This window comes from Oryzias latipes, chromosome 14, assembly GCF_053564925.1.
Source record: "Oryzias latipes strain Hd-rR chromosome 14, Olatipes_Hd-rR_3.1".
In the NCBI taxonomy this organism is placed as follows: Eukaryota; Metazoa; Chordata; class Actinopteri; order Beloniformes; family Adrianichthyidae; genus Oryzias; species Oryzias latipes.
The window spans coordinates 15,770,229-15,790,697 of NC_136250.1; the positions used below are offsets into that span (position 1 = coordinate 15,770,229).

General features: G+C 40.4%; 1 protein-coding gene across 2 annotated transcripts; it reads right to left on the bottom strand.

Annotated features, from left to right (window-relative positions):
* Positions 1-453: 453 nt before the first annotated feature.
* On the bottom strand, positions 454-15,951 carry LOC144983653 (calpain-5-like). 2 transcript variants are annotated; one of them, XM_078930650.1, is made up of 12 exons: positions 15,845-15,951; positions 15,651-15,676; positions 15,278-15,466; positions 15,000-15,131; positions 14,072-14,280; positions 13,704-13,896; positions 13,433-13,623; positions 9,622-9,699; positions 9,392-9,521; positions 9,195-9,317; positions 8,475-8,671; positions 454-1,455 (listed from the first exon to the last, which is right to left on the bottom strand). In XM_078930650.1, coding segments are annotated over exons 3-12 (1,419 nt in total). In that variant the 5' UTR covers positions 15,443-15,466; positions 15,651-15,676; positions 15,845-15,951; the 3' UTR covers positions 454-1,454. The 2 variants fall into 2 exon arrangements, with proteins under 2 accessions (XP_078786776.1, XP_078786775.1); XM_078930649.1 differs by having other exon boundaries at positions 15,278-15,510; positions 15,845-15,929.
* Between the last annotated feature and the right edge of the window lie 4,518 nt (positions 15,952-20,469).

Genomic DNA, 20,469 nt, shown 5'->3' on the forward strand with positions numbered 1-20,469 from the left:
ATTGGTTGACTCCCCCCTCCTTTATACCTCCCTCACCCCCTAGTTCCGGTATCGGACACAGATCAGTTTTGACACAAGTTTCTCACAAGGAATGTGACAGGACTGTTCAAAAGCAGTGTTGGCATTTTTATTCTGACGTTTGAACAGCAGAGGATGCTACAGAAAAATTCAACACTGAAATAAAACTACTATGGATAAATGGCAGTATCTAAACCTTTGCAAAGAGGGCCAGATTTTGTGAGGTGAAAATGGGTGAGGGCCAACCACTTTTAATTTTTTAAAACCCTTATAATAAAATTTAATGCAAATTAACTATTTGATAAACATTTATATTTCGCATTGGGAAACTTCTCATTTCTTCACATAAACTCAAATATATTTAAATACATTTTTGTCAAAATTACTGTTAATATCATATTTGAAGACCAAAAATAAATCAAAGGGAAAAAAAGGTCAGGAAAAAACCTTTAATCGGGGTTCATATAAAACATTACATACTACTCACAATGGAATGCTCGCTGTAAACTTCCAAGTTAAAATTCAGTTTTGATCAGATACACAAATAAATCTGTTCTTCTCATCTGGGCCTAGAGGCTCTGAGGGTTAAGTAGCCACACGTTGTTGTCACAAGACTACAATGGCTTCTAATGTAATTTAGCCAATCACAATCAAAAAGTTGTAGATCTTAGAAAGTGCTGGGGGGAACATTTTATTGATTTTATAAGAGCAGCCTGCAGGCCTGTGGAAATTTGAACAAGGCCCGAGAGTCTGGGTTTGGACATACTTCACACAATGTAAGGTAAAAACATTATATAAAGCCAAAGATTTACATATTCTCTTTAAAGCTTTTAGAGTGTTTCTTAATACAGACTTCTTTGCCTTAAAGGCACAACAGTCTTTTTCTTAGTGTGCAAAAAAGGAAAAACATCAGATTGGAAGTATTTTGGATTATTGTAATAAATTACTGAAAAGGGCAAGCCCAGAAGCCTAAATGTATATTTAAAATGATTTAAATCTTTGACACATAAGCAGTTTCTAAAATGCTTTTCATTAAAAAATTTGATTTGCATTTATAATTTGGGAACACACATGTGAATATCTATGTAATGTTGTGTTAAGCCTTTGTTACAGCACTTGTAAAAACATATGTATCTCTAATAATATATTGCATTTACTGAAGTAACTAATAAACTTGACATCAGTGAAGTAAAATATGAAAAAACAATTTCAGTTAACACATTGAATGAAGCACTGAAAAAAAACAGTGTTTCTTTGCAAAATACCACTAAAAGACGCAATTTTAAGAAAAGGAAAAAATGAAAGTCACTCAGTTAAAAGGTAAAGAACTGAAAGGACACAAAGTGGTGAGTGACATGACCCTGCTGGTGATAGAAGTTGTTTTGCTGGTATACTAATAGCGCTTTCTGCAGGATGAAAACTGTTCACAGCAGGCATCTGGAAAAAAAAAATAAAACAGATCCATAAATCCATGTGCGTAGCTTTTACAGTTGGGCAAAAACGTGTTTAGTCGGCCACCAATTGTGCAAGTTCTCCCAAAAAAAATAATGAGAGGACTGTCATTTTAATTATGGCTTCACTTCAAATATTAGAGACAAAATACTTTACAAAAAGGCAATCTCCAAGACCAAATATAGCTTGACAAAAACATAGGAAACATTGTTCTGGTCAAATCAACTCCCCTAAACAACAAATCTAACTCTGAAATACAAGAAAGTCTTTTTATTTTTAATTTTTTTTGCTTTCCGACTCTCGCCGACGACAGGCGCTTTTTCCTCTCGCTCCTACTGTGTCAGCCCATTCTCAAGGCTTTTTGTCCCGTCTGCCCCGGAGTCTGGATTTTTCATCCGTCTGCAACTTCTGCTTTCGCTCTCAGAATCAAAGTGTATACAGCAGCTGTGTGCTAAGGTTGATACTACAGCTCATCTCTCCTTGACCTCAGCATTCCTACTACCCACATGCACTCCCTAGAACAGGGGTCGGGAACCTTTTTGGCCAAGAGAGCCATAAACGCCACATATTTTTAAATGTAATTTCGAAAGAGCCACACATTAATGTAGTGTCCCTTTACCACACTGAGGCACAGAGACGTGACCTCTTTTAAGGTTCTTTATTCTGGTTACTGCAGACCGCAACAAACGCCGTACAGTAAATTCAGCAAATCCTGAATCTCTCCCGCTGAGACGAGAGCGCTTCTCCCAACTTTATATTCGCTCACTGCCGCGTCAGCCCTCCCATTTCCCTTATTCGGCCCATAGCTGAACCCCATTGGTCCAAACTACCTAACAACAGGCTGAGCGACAGAACTGAGAGCCAATCAGATCTCTGCTTGATGCGTTTAATAAACTTCAGAACTTTTAACGCAGCCCAACAGCCACCCAGTCCAACTCAGACCGCAACAATATGTTTAAAACTAAATATACAAATGAATGTGTGCATTTGATGCAATTTCAACATTTTTAAAGTACAATAAGTCTGTGGATTCGTTTTAATAACATCGTTATGCTGTTGCTAATAAATGATGAGTATTTCTCGTGGTAGTTTTGCTGATTGTCTAGTCTGGTTGATACGTGGTGAGTTTCTGCTTCATGCAGGCGTTGAGACTTTAAACGGAATCTTAGGTCTGAATGTTCTTTAGATGTGAGACAGACATGGTACCAAACACACACTCACACGCTGCAGTGAGTGACGGGCAGCGGGTTTTACGTTTTTACAATCCCTGCGCGGTTCACCTTACTGGCCGTGCCCCCCACCACCCTCTGCTTTTTTCCTCTAACATCCCGTCCCCGCAGTTTTAGGCACGTCTATTCACAGGTTTCCGGCTGGTACAAACTCTGTGAAATAATAGATAATAGTAACTGATGGTGCTGGCGTAGATTTTGTTCTCCAAGCACCGCTACTACTGCGCGCCTCTGGCATCGCATCGCGCCCGAGAAGGACTGGTCTAATGAAAAAAAAAAGTATAATTAAAGATTTGTCTGCGAGCCACATGTGACCATCAAAAGAGCCATATATGGCTCGCGAGCCATAGGTTCCCGACCCCTGCCCTAGAAGATGCACCAGCTCTAAGACCGATACCCCCCCCCCATCCTTTTGAGCTTCATGTACTGTGTTTTTGTCCGCACATGTGCTTCTGTGTTTTAAATTGTGTTGTTTTTTTTCTTGTATCTACACATTGTACGCTGTGTTGAGATACGACTTTTTTTGTCTCCAATGACCCCTCCACCTATTGTAAACCATCTACACGCTAAGCAAGGTGTGCTCACGTCACGTCACGCCTTTGTCAACTTTGAACTGTATGTGTGGATTTCTGTTGTATGTCGGATCTTGTTCGAGTTGTACTTGAACATAATTACCCCATCGTGGGATTAATAAAGCATCATTCAATTCAACTCAAGTAAAAAAGGGTGCATGCGTTTCTGCACTGTTTAGAGATAATATTGAAACCCACAGATTATCACTGGGAGTGTTTTCATCATTTGAGTATGTTCACTGACCCTCCTCAGTAAACAAGGTTACTGTTGTGGGATCTCCTGGGTCTGGCTCTTTTGATCAGATATGGGGGGTCCTGTCATAGTGTATTCCATGAAATTGAGTGGGGGGTTAATGATGTGGACATGTTCCCAAAATAGTATTTCCCCACCTCAGTAGAAAGCCAGGTTTCTACATCTCATTTTATTACTCTTTTTATGATGGTGTGTGCGTGTGGGGGAGGGGGTCATAGTGCAGGTTTTAAACAAAACATTTGTTTGTCTTGTCATTTTGTTTATAAATTTGATTATATTTTTATGCAAAGTACTTGACCTGTGTTGTAAAAGTGCTATATAAAGCTTGATTTGATTTGATTTGATTTGATTGAAGGGAAATCAGCATTTCAGTCTTATGCAGCTAAAAGCTATACGAGTCTACCTGGGGTTGTGAGACAGGCCTGTACTGTGTCAAAGTTCAAATCTAGACTCAAACATTTCTGTTTAGCCGTGTATATAACTGGAGGGTCCTTATCGGCACCCCAGGGAGCTGGCAGACTGATCCGAAAACTGGAATTTCTAGTCCCGAAACTAAGTTTAAAAGGATTGCGTTACACTGTGTGGTGATTACACGTCCTAATGTGCATCTGGCTGACAGAACAAGTCGAGGGAAAATTATGTTGACAGAGAAAGAATCTCTTAGAAATCTTCCACATTTACCCTGGACTAAGGGGCCAGCAGATGTAGGACTAATTAAAGGATGCCCACCAGTGCTCATTATTATAGACCACGGAAAAAACAATATCCTTTAAAAGATTATGGAAAAGAGGGAATAAGGCCTGTGATAGAGGAGCTGTACAAAGCAAGAGTAATAGTCCAGTTCCCAGAGTCACCTTGTAACACACCAATTTTCCCAATAAAAAAGGCTCCTCCTTCTAGATCTTTGAAGATGGTTCAATATTTGAGACCATTAAATAATGCTGTTGTACAAAGAACACCTTCTGTACCAGATCCACACACCTTATATTCAAGAGCAACTTGGTTTTCAGTAATATATCTAAGTAATGTGTGTTTTATCAGTCCCGCACCCAGACAGTCAATATTGGTTTACATTCACCTTTGAAGGAAAGAAATACACTTATACAAGACTTCATCAGGGTTACGCAGAAAACCCTAACATTTTTTCTGATGTTATTTCAAACTATTTAGCAAGATTTGAGCCATCTAGGAAAAGTTAAATCATTGTGATTTTGTAAAATAGACACCATAGCTTCATTAACTTACTTGGCACAGACTGGAAACAAAGTAAAAAAAGACAAATTACAGCTATGGGCCCCACAAGTTAAATACTTGTGCCGCACTTTAACATTACAGGGTAGAAAAAGTAATTGAGGTCAGAAAATGTGTAATTTTATCCGCTCCATAATCAACAAAGAAACAAACTATTATTTTTAGGGTTATGTAATTATTGTGGCATGTAGATTCCAAACTATACTGAAATAGCAGCCCCACTGCAAGACTTGATTTATGGAGAACGCCTGGCAGCTCATGATAAAATTAAATGAACAGAACAAGGTGTAAAAGCATTTTGTGAAAGTATATCTTGAATTCACCTATCACATTGCAAGAAGAAACATCAGGGTGAGGCTAATTCTAACTGCTAGATGGGGTAGTGTGACGACAAAGGGAAGCAGCTGTATAGAAGCTGCGTGTCTCAATGTCAGTGAAGCAGGGAGATTGTAGGAAATAATCCTGTCGCTTTTAGATTACTTTCCTTGTTGCATGTTCAAAAAAGTCGAGAAGGAGAAAACCACGGGATTCCACCGGATTAAGTTTAACAAATTTATTCCCTAACAATATTTCTAAAAACAGAATAAAACAAAATAAAACAGATCATCTGGGTTCTCAAAGTTTCAGAGCTTGCACAGCGCCAAAATTACCAACGTCTTAGTGCCAGCCTGTTGAGAACATCGGAAGCTTCTCCGTCCAGCTGTTTTAACATGTCGGTTTCAGCCTCCTCCTTCGTAAAACAGCATGGCGTCCAGACTCCTCCTCTGGACGCTCGGATTGGCTGGCAGGGAGCCTGCCTACTTCTGTCAGTCCATGTTAGGAGTCAGCATCCGTTTCCCGCGTCGGAAGTCACCTCCCAGACTGACATGGTCCCGCAATCAAATGGCTCCCCAGGTGGTCCCCCACATGTGGCCGGATCTTCCTAGCATCCAGTAGACAATATACCTTTGTTCCCCACACGTGAGCAGATGCCTGTGGCGGTTCCCAGGGATTGAATCAGTCTCAGAGATGATTGATTTATGATCCAAGTCAGACCTACAACCAAATGGCCTCAGAAGATCAAAGACCGTTTTCTCCTGAAGGGGATGAGTTCGAAGCTGCAGCATCAAAACCTCTTTACATATGCAATTTTCAGGAAGTCCCTTTGAAATTCAAAGGAACCACACACAGTGAACCTGAAGGAAACCTTCAATGAAACAAAGATAAGATAAAAGCCTAGGAGAAATGAGGACCACAAAAATATAAAATTCCTTCAAGATCCACCTAGTTTTGGGGGAGAAAGCACACCAGGTCCCTTTTGCAATACACTGATCCTAGACACTAGGGCTGCACGATATGAGGAAAACTTGCGATTTTTTCCAGTTTCTGATGTTCCTTCTTCCTGATGTTCCCATCGCTTGGCACTGCCACATCCACCACAACGGTTTTCCTCTGTTCTTCGTCCACCACTACAATGTCTGTTTGGTTCGCCATTACCATTCTATCGGTCTGGATCTGGAAGTCCCACAGGATCTTTGCCCTTTCATTCTCTACCACCTTTTGAGGTGTTTCCCATTTTGACCTTGGGATTTCCAGTTCATATTCTACACACATGTTCCTGTATATTATTCCAGCCATTTGATTGTGGCGCCTCATGTATGCTTTACCTTCCAACATCACTCTGGTGCTCAGGGCTTGTTCCTGAGCTGCCAGGATGAGTGCTTTGGTGCTGTCCTGAAGGCCAGCCCTTTCTAGCCATTGGTAGGACTTCTTGATATCAGCCACTTCAGTTATGGTCCGGTGGTACATCCCATGCAGGGGTTTGTTCTCCCATGAGGATCTGTCCTCCAGCACTGTATCCTCTGCTCTCCATTGCCTGAGACATTCACTGAGCACACTGTCAGTTGGGGCCTTGAGCTTGATGTACTCATGCATCTTGGATGTTTCATCCTGGAGAATGGCTTGCATGCTGACTCGGCCTCCTTCCTTGCGGCTAGCATACAGTCTCAGGGTGCTGGATTTGGGATGGAATCATCCATGCATGATGAGGAGCTTTCGTGTCTCAACATCCATGGTCTGTATCTTTTCTTTTGGCCATCTTATTATTCCTGCAGGGTATCTGATAACTGGCAGTGCGTCGCTGTTTATTGCCCGGGTCTTATTCTTGCCATCGAGCTGGCTTCTCAGGACTTGCCTTACTCGTTGGAGGTATTTAGCGTTTGCAGCTTCCTTGTTGTATGCACCAGGTTGCCATTTGCCTGCGGAATTCCAAGGAACTTGTAACTGTCCTCAATGTCTGCTATTGTTCCTTCTGGGAGTGAGACCCCTCCTGTGTGGACTACCTTGTCTCTCTTTGTCACCATCCGGGTGCATTTATAGAGCCCGAATGACATCCAAATCCTGGTGGTGTGGATCAGGGAGTCAATGTCACACTCGCTCTTAGCTTATTATGGGACATGTGTCCTGATGGGTTTTTGTAGTTCAGTGATCAATTAAAACAATTTAAAATACCAATTACAAGAGATTAAAAAAGGATAAAAGATATAATATCACAGATCATACTAAGGGGGAGAGGCATATTAAAACTAAATTGAATGTTAAGGACAACTCAAACTGTCTGTTCTCCTTCAGTTTCCCCTTCATCCCCACCCCGCCTGGTCTCCCCAACGATCCAGACACGGTGCTGGTTCATCTTAAACACGGCTATCGTTGCATTTTCCCCACATATTTTTTAAGTGCGTCTAAGAAGTGTTTAATGTTAAAGCCCATTAGCTGTCACGCATGTAGGTGTGGGACATATATTTTCCTCAGCTGACCATCTCTCATGGGAGCGGTGTGCTGCCATAACAGCCGTGCATGAGAACTGTTTGGTCGGGGTTGATACACCGCCGCACGCCTAACCGTAACCATAACCTTAACCCTCCTCCGGCTCTGTGCGGCCCAGAGAAAAGTTCAGCACGGACTGCATGTATTTAGAAAATTACGAGCGAATAAATACGTTCTAAAAAGGAAAGTAAGGAACCACTTAGTGTGGTCCGAGGAGAGGGCTGTCAGGTGTCCTGCCTTAAATGCTGCTTTCAAGCCCGGTCATTGTCACGCCCCCCAAGAGTTGTATGCTCCACTGGGATTGGTTGCTTTGTCCACACATTTTAGCCAATTACAGTGGCCATACCCTATTCTTCTCACACGCATTGGCCGCCTCACAGACAGGCATCACTCAATGATACGTGATTGTGTGCTTGCGTCTCATGAGTATGTGCGCGAGTTTGTGTGTGTGTTTGCGCGCCTGTGCGCTCGCGTCTCATTGATTATTTCATTGATAGTTGACGTGCCCCTTCCACATCTAATGTATGGGTGGGTAGGCAAATTTACTGGTAGCACATGTGCGACTGGATGTAAAATTCAGTAATCCAGTAATCCAGTAATCCAGACTGCGACCAGACTGGTCGCAGTCTGGAGCCCTGGTAGAGGAGGTGACTGATGTTGGCCCCATTTCTGAGTCTGTGAATTGTGAATAATTCCTCTTGGTAAGAAATGCACGATTTTGCATTTTCGTCGAAATAAAAAGGCTGTGTTAGAGCTAAAAGGTAAAGATATGTATTTGTCTCTAAGATGTTATATAATATCCAATAACTACAAGATCTGCCTTTTTTTAACCTTGAAAGGTTTGGTCAAACTTCTCTTAGACTAAGCTTCGCACCAAGATGATCACTGTCTTACCACAGGCCTGGGTCCACATTGGTGAAAATTCGCAGCATGAACTTTCCCTGTGCACCAGGATCAGGGGTGGAGGGGATGACGACGTATTGGCCTTGAGGCAGGTTGCATCTCATGAAAACTGATCGATAACTGGAAAAAGATTTTTTTCCTGTTTGTTTCTGAGTCTGGTGCATTTCAGAATTTCTGTTCAACTCCACCTATAGAAAGAAAGTTTACATTTTACAGGAGTGGACCCTTATGTTTTATTTCTTTTTTTGTAGCCCATAAAGTAACCCTTTATATAAAACTAATGAAATACTTTTAGAATACTTATAAAATATAAACAAAATACATATGTTTCCATTCAGAAAGACACAAAAACAACTGACTAATTTACATTGTGTTTGGGTGAAATATGAAGTTTTTTCTGGCAGTTTGAAAATGTCATAAACACTTCAAGCTTGCAATTAAAATATAAATTTTGCAAATTACAAATAAATATGAAAACAATCCTATTCATACTTTTTACTTTTCAAATTTAAGTCTTAGATTAAAGCTAAATCAAAAGTTTTTTTGAGTTTTCATGTTTTTTGGCAAAATAATTCAAAGAAAAATCCTTTTTGCATTTGCAATGTGACTACGATTTGATAAAATGCATTTTGGAGAAGACAAACTAATGTTGAATTTGGTCAACTTTGACAGTAGAATACAAAGCTAAGTGATAAAAGTAATATGTTTTACCTTCCAAACACTAAAGTCAATGGTCACATGTTTTTCCTGACCAGTTTTTTTTTTGATCCTCTGGTCTTCTTGTTGCAAGTTGATCAGGACTTCATCAGTTATCTTTGTCACATCAAACAAATACTGAAAAAGACAGTTTAAAAGACAGTTAAAATCTGAATTGCTTTTGGGCTAACAAAAAAGCAGATAAATGTTACCTTTGGATTCTGTCTGGTCCAATCCCCATGATAGAGAATTTCCTTCTTAAGGTTGCTGGTAAGTAAATTATCAAAAATGTGGCAAATATCTGTCTTACTGAAGTGTCCGCACCAGTCTCTAAATGACATCCTGTGAAAGAGAGCAAACCTGGCGTTGTTAGCACACTTCCTTAAGGTTTACTATAACCTCAGAAATGGACTGCAGTGATTTAGAGATCTTTGTTGTTTACCAGAACTCCCCATCATCTTCCACTGTGAGACCAAGATTGTGCCTCTCTGTATCACCAATCTTGGAGCATTCCTCAGAGCTACAAAACACAAGCAAAGAAGGTGATTGATGTACATGACAACAGTATGAAAAGATTTCCTAAGGAGAATCGTCCCATTAAAATCCATTCTTTTAAGGTTTTCTCAATAATCGATTGGTGTTTCATAAAAGTTAAAAAAGTCATACCTTGTCAAGCGGAATTGCTGATTGGAATACTAAGAACTGAGTAATTCTTTTGAGTGGGTTGAAGATGGTTTACATTTTCCCGTCTTAAATTATGAAACCATTTTTCAATGTGTATCAGGTTTTTAATGGTTGACTGACTCAGATGCAAAAAATAGAAGATTATTTTATGTGTAAACTGACATCCAACAAAATAGCGGAACTGATTCTGCAGATTACGATACAAGCACCAAGTTTGGTATGATGATTCTGTAGGGGATACTTGTCAAATGTGTCCGATTCGTTATTTGAAGATCCAGGATGTAGCTATTTTTAAAGATGGGTGGCAAAATGGCCTTACACACCGTCTTTTTAATGGAAATACACCTATTTGTTCATTTTGAGAGATTTAAGTGTCTAGTTATATTCTTTCAGCATGCCAACTCTTTTCATTTTTATTTTGGAAGCTTCAATTACATATAGTTTTTTTTTTTTTTTTTCTTCTTATTTTTTGCATCTTAATTGCACATATAACATCAACACAGGGGAACATGAATAGTTTGGAGATTAAGATACTCTAAGTGGCTGAAATGGTAATTACAGAAAAATGCATCACTCCCATCAGTGACTGACTGATGCACAGTCATTGACCCTCTTGTTCAGTGTTATGGTCATTGCTTCTCTACATCCGTGTTTTCAGTGTTGAGCCAAGGCACACTTTGTCCTTAACAAAAATCCTGCAGCACACCAGCATCCAAAAATTAAAAAAGTAGAAACTCATAGTCTGTATTGATGTACAGTCCCTCCACAATCTCACGCGCATTTTTGTGATAATTGTGGCAGAAAAAGCTGGAAGTTGCAGCTGTTTTTTCTAAAAGATGCAATAAAAGTTTAGTTATTTTTCTGTGTTAATTTTCAACTAAATTATTTAAAATTTTACCCTGGTAGTTGTTTTTTCCCTTCAGTTTAATCACATGCAATTTTATGTAACCTCTCAAAAAAGCAAGTCTATTCCTTCTGAATAACGATTTATTTTTTAAATATTTTTTTCAATGTTAACGCAAAGGCAACTGTAATTTTTGAACAATTATATGATCACAATATGTTCGATAATTTTTACACAAAAAGACTAACATTATATTTATATTTTCTGTAGCTACAAAAAATGAACATGTTGAAGTTTTATTAGTTTTACTTTTGTCTTAATCAGCAATTAAGTTTTTAAAGACTTTAACAAAAACGTTTTATTTCTTTTTAGATTATTAAATTGTTTCAATTTAGAAACATTATTAGAAAAGTGTTTCAGTCTTTTTTGTTTTGCTGGTTTGTTTTCTTTTTAGTATGTCTTTTCTATTCTTCTTTTGTTTTGGTATTCTTCTGGAAGTTATGGGGTTCTTATTGTAATTTTGTCTTTAAAAATTAATAAAGTTTAAGTCATAAAAAAAAGAAAAGTGTTTCAGTTACAAAGATGACTTGGACCAAACTCTGGGATGTTTGGCTGTTAATAAACACAAACTTTGAAGGAGAACTAAACTGTTGACTTCTGATTTAAACAAGAGGATTTAAAAAACTGTTTCATGTTTGTTTGTTGTGGTTTCAAGACGTTTAACAGGGAAGACTCATTTTACGCTGAGACGCTGTCAATTAACCCTCATAGGAGGTGTTATGCTAAACTACCACAGATGACAGACAGACCCGTTTCTCTGAGCTTCATTGTTTGTTCACTTGTTCCACGGTCTGACACCGGATTCTGTGGAAAGCCACACCACTAAAGATGAGCCTTAGTTGTTATTTTTGTTGGAATTGACAGACTTTATGAGCAGAATCAGAACAAGGAAGTGAAGAGTTTAACCACTTCTGATTGGTCAGACCGATGACATATGATTCAGCCTCCAAGAAAGATTGGTGGAGAAAGTTGAACGAGCGGTACTTTTCCAAAAACAGAGCTGAAGCTGTGGCTTTGCCATTGTTATCTAATAGAATCAAATAAACACAAAGAAAAAGTATTTTAGGATCTATCATATTCTAAACTCCCCAGTGTTTTATCAGGGCCTGTTTGGATGAACAGAGAGCTGATATGCTGGAGATGATTAACGTTTTTAGGTCAGGGAAAATTGATAATTTCCAACGGCACACCAGACCATCTACCACGGCACACTAGTTGTCTACTTTAATTTCCTGGTCACAGATGAAACATTCTAACCATTTTGCGTCTGACATTCTCGATAGTATTTTGCTGCTGCTGCTACTGCAATTGCTCCCCTTGCCATCATGGCTATACTCATCCTCTACCCAATCTAGTAGGATTTGCAAGTGGTGATGTGAGGCCTTCATTCTTCTCCATTTGACAAGGACAACATTTGTTCCAGTCGGTATGATAAGATGTACATTTGGTGGCAAATTGGGTTTTTGAAGCCATTTAGTCCCATGTCATCCTGCAGCTGTGACTCTCTTCCCAGAACACTCTTGGATGCCCCCTACTGTTTTAAGGGCTTTTGTGACTGCTAAATAAACTGCTTTACCCTCTCCACCTTGAGTCATTGCATATTGGTGTCCACTTTCACATACCAAACCTGACACATTCATCCCTTGCCATCTGTACACCATCCAAATCAATTTGACCCCCATTATCTTTGCTCGCCTCTTCCATACTGGCATACCCTGTCAATTCAGGTTCAACTATTGTAATTTAGGTAGCGTTTGAGGCACTAAGTAAATGACTCCTTCGCAGCTGGCATTGAAGCAGGTGATGAGTTTCACAGCATTAACTGTCACCAGTGTCCCCTGGTAGTGCCCAACAATCAATCCTATGCTTTATTCTTTTGATGCTAGACTACTCCCATCACTCATAGACTGTGTGCTGCCTTCACCTACTTTAACCTGTGAGCTAACACAACTATACATCAAAATCCCTCAAATCAACTGAATACATCCATATCTATGAAAAACCTGGTTCAAATGGTAAGTTTGGAGGCCACATTGAAAAAATGGTCACCATCTTGGATTTTCAAATGGCCAATCGAGCAGATTTGGTAAGTTTTCCCTACGGAATAATCATACAAAATCAGGTGCTTGTATCAGTTTTAAGAATTCCTATGAAAATGTGATCATCAGCTTTTCTAAAAGAGGAAGGACATTCAAAAGACAAGACATGAAATAAAACCCTTGGCAAAAAGAAGTCTATATAAGTGTAATACATGTCCTTGGTATGTACTTAAAATGAGACATTATACTTGATTATTTTTTAAATGCAATTTTTCCTACAATTCACATACATAGTCCATAATATACTTGCTATAATTATATTCACATATAACAAACTTCAAGTTTGTTGCTAAGGGAACGTATTACAAAAGATCAGTAATCAAGGGGAAAAGGAAGATTATTATATAAAAAAAAACAAGCAAACCATTCAAAGAGGAGTAAATGGTTGTCTTTTGGATTTGTATTAAAACAACAACAAAAACGTTATTTGTTTAAAAAAGGATCATTCAACACTGAACATTATATTTATGACTGGATCTTTATGTAACTAATTCTATGATTGTCAGTGTCAGTCACAACAACTGCAATGAGGCTTTTGAATCTTCTTCAACATGCCTCCTGCTTACCTGTCACTCCAGGCTCCATTCCACTCCATTTTTCCCCAGGGGTTTCTCATTCGGATCATAGGAAGAGTTTCAGTTTTGAAGTGCGCCACCAGCTCATGACATAAATGGATTCTCTTCACTGCCGTCACAGAGTATGCATGACCCTTCACCAGACCGTTTGCCATCTTGAACTCAAGTTCATCCGGTTTTGCCTGTAAAATGCAGAAAGTAGGTAAGTACAGTCAAAATATCTAAACAGCAGAGATCAGAAATCTTAGGGGACCTTACAGACCTTGATGGAACAGCTGATGATTCCTCCATGTTCATAAACTTTGAGTAGGTTTTCAAATAGATAATCTTGATTTCTTTGGTCTTTGTAGAAAGCCTCTCTCTCTAAGTCAATGCGTTCATATACAGCACCAGTGAAATCCACCACAGCATCTCCAGCGAATCCTCCACTTAAAGACTCATAGCACCCATAGAGTCTGAGATAAAAATGCAAATGTTTAGTTGGAATAAATGGTTACCATTCTTCCATACAAACATGGAGGAAAGGTAAGAATAACACTGTACAATATTCTGGTGTCTGATAAAGAAGCGTCAAGCTTGGAAGTATTTCTGATAGGCAGAAACACGAGTACATAAATCAAGTGGACTGACTTGGCATAAGCCTTCTCCAGCAGAGCACTCCAGAATTCCTTTTTGCTGTTTGAGTGACAGTAGATCAGTTTTCCATTAATAGTAGGCAGCCGGTCGTCCACGACTACATCTGTCCACTGACCAAAGACCCAGAACTGAAAGTGGAAGATCCCGGCATAGTTTTCTGGATGTTTGGGATCCCACTCCTGCTCCTGCCAATCAGGAATCACCTGGAAGCATGTAAATGAAAATTAAACTCATTCAAATATTGTTAAACATTAAAGATGCCTTAAGATCTAATAACTTAAAAGCCAATTTGTTTTGTTCTTTTATTTTAAGATTATTTGCTATTAGCTGTTGCATACATACACATGTCTGTTTTACGTCTAACTCATCCCCTGAAGGGGCAGTGCCCTAAAGTTTGATTCTTGAGCAGACTCGGAACAGTAACCCAAACCAAAGGTTAGCCACAGGGCTCAGTGTCAAGCAGAAAGCTCCCATAAATTATGTCTTTGTCAGAATGTTAACCCACAACTTTCTAGTCTTACAGCAGACACAACCAAAGCTGTTGAGATGGTTGATACTGACCACCCAATCTGATGGATCAGGTTTGGTCTTCAGTAAGCATTGATTTAGAAGAATTTTGATTAACAAACATTCAACTCACACTCTCAGATATATTTCAAACCATACATTTTTTTCCAAGGTTTTGATAATCTTAACAATAATTAGCAAGGGTTTGCAAAGGTTAAAGGTTTACGGCTTTTGGTCAGTTATCTCCAATTTTTTTTAGCAAGTTGTGACATATTTTGTTTACATGAAATAGAAAGTACAAACAGTGATGCAGTTTTTAAATCTTAAAAAACAATGACACTTTATATAAGATAATTGATATATGTCTATTGTTTATTCAGTGCGTAAATATATTTAATATATTTCTAATACTCACTTTTTGCCAGAGGTGTGGCATCATAGCAAGGCATGAGCTCGCAGCAACAAACCAGCAGTTTCCTATTTCCCCCTGATACAAGTCATGGGAATTGATCCCTTCCACAAACAGATGAGGGTCTGAGCTTATCTTCTACATTTAAAAAAAGATATTGATGTTTAGATTATGTTTTCAACAGAAATTTGCAAAAAATTTGGAATTAATTCAGTCTGATAAAACAAATAATATAGCTTTCTGGTTCAATTTCCTTTTGACCACCTTTTTTTACTGCCACTCACCCATGGCCGTTTCCATTCCACTTTACCAGGAGGGGGTTCTTTATAAAACAGAGATGAATCGTCTGCGGGGAACTCTGGATCTCTGAACAGAATCTTTCTCTGGATGGATTCCCTCTTCAGGTCAGCATAACGTTGATTTTTGAACGGGACAACAGAGGAGGACATGGCTGAGACACTGAAACCTCACGGCTGGAGATGGATGATAAACAGACAAGATCGGTTGTGGATTTGGTCTGAAACAAATCAAACAGATTTGACACAAATGCATCTTCTGTACAAATATCTATGTTTAAATTACAGTATGTTATGAAAAGACTTTTTACCAAAGAGCACTTAAACTTCCAAACACACGTTTGCTTATTTTCACACTAACCTTTGTATTCAGCGTTTATGTTGCAACTGTAACATGAAAGACAAAAGAATAAGAGTCAAATGGGTGAGGCAGGAGCTTTCAAATTCAGCTACAAATAAACTAGTAGAATCAAACACACACAGCAGTGTTTCTGCACAAATTCAGTTTGAGTTAAATAGGAAATAAGAATTTAAGAAAAGAGAAAAAATACTGACCTTCACAATAGCTCTCACACAGCAGCACGATACTGATTCACTGTTATACAACAAGCGAAACTTAATCCCTGAGCCTAATTTACATACCAGTGACAAATCTCCTCCCAAGTGCTGCTTGGAGCCACACCTTACCTGTGTTTCTTCTTAGAGAGCAGATTCTAATAAATCTTTAACTTTACAATACCTAATATTCCACTAATACTAAAACAAGGAAAACAACTTATTGAGTATTTTTAATTCTGACTGATTTCTGATGTGTGTTCAGGTCGTGGTCGCTAGTGTTCCTCTGATTTCCAACTAAACTAAACACTAAGAATAAAAACTCTTTAGGATTAGGTGTTTACTAGAAAAATAAACATTTTTAAGACTTGCATTTAAATTAAAAATGTAAATGTTACATTGTGGCCTTTTTACATTTATTAGTTTGTTATTTTTCGCTTTAAATTTAAACAATCATCAAATGTAAATAACGTATAACAAACTTTTAGGTTTGTTTAAAGCTTTTAGTCAACAAACAAACAGTTTTATAACCTATTCCACGTCACATTGGCTAACACAATTACACATACACATTTACACACTAATGGCCACTGTGCTGCCATACATGGCACCAACATTGAACCATGTTGGGGTTCAGTGTCTTGCCCAAAGACACTTTGACACATCGACAGGCAAGGTGGAAATCAAACCTTCTATCCGCCAACCAGAAACCATTCTACCTCTACACCACAGCTACAACAACAACAATTGCTGCATGACACAGCCTAAAAACCGGTGTGACAGGAAAAGCATTTTTGAAGCAAGAGGCATCATGCATAGACTAAAAACAACTAATACAAATAAGGAGGAAAGGTAACTGCTTTCACAGTTCTGTCCGTCAGCCCCATAAAAGGTATTCAAAAAAAAGTCATCTTTTAGGGTAACTCGAAGTTACCAAACACCTGAATGCCGCACAGCAGTAAAGCAACAAAAACTGTGCTTTTTTTTATTGTGGACAACATCGTTCCATTAGTAAGTGGATTAAAAAAATAAAAATAAAATAAAAAAAACACGGCTGGGTCTTCCAGAATAACAATGACACCAAACACACCACGTGGCCAATGAAGGAGTGGTTTTCTAAGAAACATTTGAATTTCCTGAAGTGGCCCTGCCAGTTCCTGATCCCAACCGCTTTGAAAACCTTTGCACGGAGTTGAAAGTCTATGTTAGGTGTTATATGGAAAGATCAACCTGTCAGATCTACCATTTATTAGCCAAACAGTTAAAAAAAAGGATTGTTTCAAAAGTATTAACATAAACGTAATAACATAAAACTTTTGCGAGCACTGTGACAGTAATCCACCCGACAGTTACATGCACGCACTGTGGTTCTGCACACCTGTCCAGGCTCTCTGGCAGCAGGTATGTGCCGATCTATCAGTCTGGTTTAAGGTTTCAATCACGGCCTCACCGTCACTTTGTGTGCTTGGTGACATGAGTGCCATCAATATAGAAGGACGATTAGTATCTATCATTTTCTTAACTCTTTGTATTGCTAAAAAATCTATTTTAATAAATTGGAAAAACAAGAAAAATATAAATATAAGTCAACACAGAAATCTGCTGTTTGATCATATCAGCTTGGATAAAATGTCAGCCCAAAGTTCAAGTAACTTTGAAAGAATTCAGTCTATCTGGTCTCCCATAGCTAACTCCATGACTTAGGGGGTGGGGGGCCTGGTCGTCGCCGCTCTTTGCCCTTCTGCTGTGGTTCGGGGTGGGGGTCGGGGCCTCCGGTGGCCGACAGGGGGTGGTGGGGGTTCTGTTGGTCGGGGGGCCGGGTCCGGTGCCTGGGTGGGGCGGGCTGGGGCGCTGCGTGGTCCTCTGGGCTTGGGTGTGGGGGTGCGTGGTGGGGGGTGGGGGTGGAGTGGTGGTCTGGCTTGGCTTGGGGGGTTGTTCCCTTTGCCTGTGCTTGGGGAAATTGGCGGGGGGCCCTGCTCGGGGGGGAGGGGGCCCAGCGGAGCTGGATGGACTGCCCATCTACACCTGGGGCTGGGATCAGCCCTTCCCTGGCTTTGGGACGGGACGGGACAACCCTCTTGGGACCCCCGGTCGCTCTGGGTGTCATCCGCTTTGGCTGCGGGGTCTGGGTTGGGGTGGGGGTGGGGGGCTTGTCGGCCCTGTCCTGTGGGGGGGGAGGGGGAGCCCACTATTGGTACGGGACCTTGTGGGGTTGACGGGTCGGGGTCTCTGCTGAGGCAATCGGCGGTTACCCCGGCTGGTTGGCTGCCTCGGTCCCGTCGAGGCCTGACCAGAGCTCTTCTAGGGCCGGCGCTTGGGGGTGGGGGCCTGGGCTTGCTCCGGGGGGCCGGCACTTTCTGGCTCCTCTCTCTCTGTGTGGGGTGGGTGGTGCTGGGCCTGGGGTGTCGGCACCTCCGGGGATAGGGCCCCTGGGCTGGGGGGGCCAGGCCCTATGCTGGGGGGGGGCTGGGGGACAGCTGTTTCACCACCAGGGGACAGTCTACGAGCTGTCCCCAACTTACCCCCTTCCTCATATAACCTCATATTAGGGTGAGGGTGTGGGGGATTAAGCCTGCGATGCGCCTTGGGGGGGGGGGGGGGGGGGGGCTACTTGGCAGTGGTCCCCCCTCCCATGGTTGCCGTATGGAGTGGGCCCCCCCTCTTTTGGTTTTATTTGCACCTTAGATATGTAGGGCCCTTGGTAGGGGGGGTGCTTGGACATCACTGCCAGCAAGCAGCAGAAGTCCTTTTAGCACCCTACCCGCCAATTTTAACCGCACCTTAGACATTTAGGGGCCCTTGGTGGGGTGGGTGAGGGGACATCACTGTGAGTAATCAGGAGATGTCCCCTGAGTGCCCTACCCGCCAATTTTAACTGCACCCCCCTTAGTACACACACCCCTCCCCCCTCAAAATATACATTCCAACACAAACACACACACATGCACACACACACCCTCACAAAGGTGGGACCTAGGACCATCTGTCCCCTACCACTTCCCTGGTGGGGGGTACGGGGCCCTTGGCAACGGCAGCCGTGTCCCCTGGGTGCCGGTTTCCTGGGCCCGGCGGTGCTCTCTCCGCGCGCGGGGGTGGTTCACATTACACCTGAGCCGGGGGTGTCCGTGTCCCTGGGGTGTGGGTTCTGGTCCTTGCCCCTAAAAAAGCAGTATTACATTGTAGAAAGCAAAACAAAATTTCAGAAACGTAAAACTTAAAAAACAAAAAAGATAAAACATTTCAGAAAACAAAATTAATTTCCAGAAAACAAAATGAATTATTAAAAAATGAAAAAATTTCAGAAAACGAAATTAATTTCCAGAAAACAAAATGAAATATTAAAAAATGAAAAACATTTCAGAAAAAAATGAAATATACAAAAATGAAAAACATTTCAGAACACAGATTTAATTTCCAGAAAACAAAACGAAATCTTCAAAAATGAAAAACATTTCCAAACCGGAAGAGGCAGGTACTATGGGACAACGCTGATTGGATGATGATGTTTGTCAATCATTTGAACTGAAAAGTATTTTAAATGAAGCGATGCCAGATTTTATCGTCCGAACAACAATGGATCATAATAATCCACGTATTTCCCATTTACATATTAAATTGAAAATGCAGCAAACGGATAATAAACGTTTAAATTCTTTTTTTAACATTTCGCCTGACACAGGAATCACCCGGAAGTAGTTTGTGTGGATGACGTCCGTTCTGCAGGTAATCAATGAAGGGGAGGACGAATGGATAAAACGTTAACTTAAACGTTAATCTTTGAATATTTAGCGGATGTGCTGACAGAGCGCACACAGAAATATCAACACCAACCAGGTTTACAAATGTTTCGAAATGTCTGTGAGAGGATTCTGTCTGAAGAAACGGGTGTTAAAGACCTTGCATTTGTTTGATCTAATTAATGCAGCGTTAAACGGGATTTCTAGGTGAGGGTTTACAGACAGATCCAAGATCCTTGAGTCATACGTTAATGACAGGTTACCTCATCAGCTGGAGAGGGGGGGTCACGTGGGCAGGATTCTCAGACAGGTGTTCCAACCGCATAAATAAGCAAAGCTGTCTGGTAAACTGCAATAGTTTGTGTCTCAGAAAGCATTTATGAATGCTTCTTATTCACACTATTAAGATCTTTGACTTTAGAGTGTGTCAGTGCACAGAAACATGACAGTAAATGACTGGATGTGCACATCATCAGACACGTCCAGGTTCGTAACTAAAGGTGGCAAAGTCTGTAGTCTAAAAAAAATCTTTAAAAAAAAACATTTTAGTCTTTCAGGCACAGGAGGAATACCAAAGTGTTTTAGAATGTATTTTTATAAGACTGAAATAATGTATTTTAAGCTAAGTTTGGTGTTTTGACCCCTCCCTAATGAATTTGTGGTATAACCCATTTTCTCCGCATTTTGATGAACTCAACTTTTTCCTGAATGAAAGATTAATGGCAGCTGATGTTTTTCTGTCAGGGATTTTTATTTATTACTTTATTTCTGTCAGGGATTTCAATGGAGCTGGAGTCCAGTGCAGAGGAAGCTGCAAGCATGTACGAGCAGGAACTGCGGTCCCTTATCTGTGCATCTTCCTCTGGATGTGATGCTGAGCAGCAATGT